At 49.5% G+C, this 1,684-nt stretch overlaps 1 protein-coding gene across 1 annotated transcript; it reads right to left on the minus strand.

Moving 5' to 3' along the window:
* Nucleotides 1-312: 312 nt before the first annotated feature.
* LOC147632930 (uncharacterized) lies at nt 313-1,062 on the minus strand. Its single transcript, XM_086806821.1, has one exon. It carries the CDS (start codon nt 1,060-1,062, stop codon nt 313-315), a length of 750 nt encoding a protein of 249 aa, XP_086662947.1.
* Nucleotides 1,063-1,684: the final 622 nt, after the last annotated feature.

Genomic DNA, 1,684 nt, shown 5'->3' on the forward strand with positions numbered 1-1,684 from the left:
TATTTGGGTCAGGCACAAGTCGAGTCAAGACAAGTCTCCATAGCTTGCTCACCTCTGTGTCACTTTCTTGCCGTTTACCTTGAAACTCAGGGTCCACCACATAGGCTGCTGCATGCAAAGGAGAGGAGTAGGAGTTCCACCTACGCAAACATAGGGCATGGATCTCCTCGTACCTGTCCTCATCTGGCTCCAAATCCCTCAGCTTCTCTATCATGCTGTCCATAGCCTCATATACCTTGCCGATGCATGGCTTCATACCATCCACAAGCCTCATCAAGTGGACAATAGGTTGAACCATAGCATCAATGCACTTCACTTTTTCCCAAAAATCAGGGCTCTCTGCTGTTTCCTTGCATAGAGCTCCTGTCTCAGTGGAAGCCAATGGTGAAGAAGTGAACTCGTCTCACTAATGAACGACTGTCTCAATGCACCACTACACTCTTTCAATCGGTGGAGCATCAAGAAGTTGTAGGCAAACCTCGTATCTGAGTATTTGAGGAGCTGACGGCTAGATTTTTTGGAGAATTCATGGCGTAGGAACTGATGGTTTGTGACAAATGTCACTATTTGGCTGCCCACTTGGATGATAGGCCGGATCCATGGCAAGTCCCCAATATCCTTCAAGAGATTATTTAAGCAATGTGCCATGCAAAATGACACGGTGATGTTGGGGTACATGCTCTCAATGATCGCTCCGGCTGCCCTGTTTGAAGCCTCCCCATCAGCAACAAAGCCCACAACTAGGTCTGGGCCAATGATCTCTATGCCACTAGCCCACTCTGCTGCTAGCACATCAGCACTCTTCCCGGTCCCAGAAGCATCATGTGAGGCGATGAAGTACATCTCACCGCGGGAATATGCAACAAGGCCATGGATGGACCTCTTCTGCGTATCACTCCATCCATCGGCTATCAAGGACACTCCATTCCTTGCCCATTGTTGCTTCATGTTTTCTGTTGCTTGCTCCACAAGCCTCTTCTCCTTCTCTAGCAATGTGGTGCGCAAGGACTCCGATGATGGGGGCGTATAGTTTGGACCATACTCCCCTATCTTCTTCACCATGACCTTGAAGTAGTCCGATCTATCCACAAAAAATGAATAATTTAATAACCGATCAACTTCAAAGTTCAAAGTTCAAGTAACTTGTAAGAGGAACATTGTAAACTGATAGATCTTAAGCTAGACATCTTAATTCTTGATTACGTGGCAGCATGGAAAGCAATGTGGTCATGAAAGAAGAAGCGGGCTATGGTCGTATCCACCTCTTCCTTCTTCTTGGGATCCCAACTACCCTCAAGAGTACTTTGCCAACGTGAGTGTGTGGATGCGGTCGGCATGGAGAAGGATGGTGTTGGGACCCGTTCTTGTGGGGCGGGTGATGCGCCCGCGGGTGTCGATGAAGTGGATGCACATGGGGATGCCGATGTGGATGCCGAACCTTGGGATGGCCTCACTAGTGTTGCGGGATCCACGGCCACATGCGGCACTCTCCTCCTTGAAAGCAAGGCCTCATGTGCGGCAACACGTTCAAGAAGCCTCCTTCTCGTCTCCGGTGTGACCTGATCACAAAATCGGACCTCATGACCGGGCTCATGCAAGAGGTGAGCTCTCACTTTATCCGCCCCACCCGTTTGCCTATATGGACATAGCTTGTAGGACCATGGGCGAGAGCCTCCTCCACTTC

The sequence above is a fragment of the Cibotium barometz genome, chromosome 12, assembly GCF_041138505.1.
Source record: "Cibotium barometz isolate CiBa-2024 chromosome 12, ASM4113850v1, whole genome shotgun sequence".
NCBI classification, from domain to species: Eukaryota; Viridiplantae; Streptophyta; class Polypodiopsida; order Cyatheales; family Cibotiaceae; genus Cibotium; species Cibotium barometz.

Bases quoted from the DNA above. Each gene is read 5' to 3' on its own strand.
- LOC147632930 (XM_086806821.1), bottom strand. From the start codon at position 1,062: ATGGTGAAGAAGATAGGGGAGTATGGTCCAAACTATACGCCCCCATCA.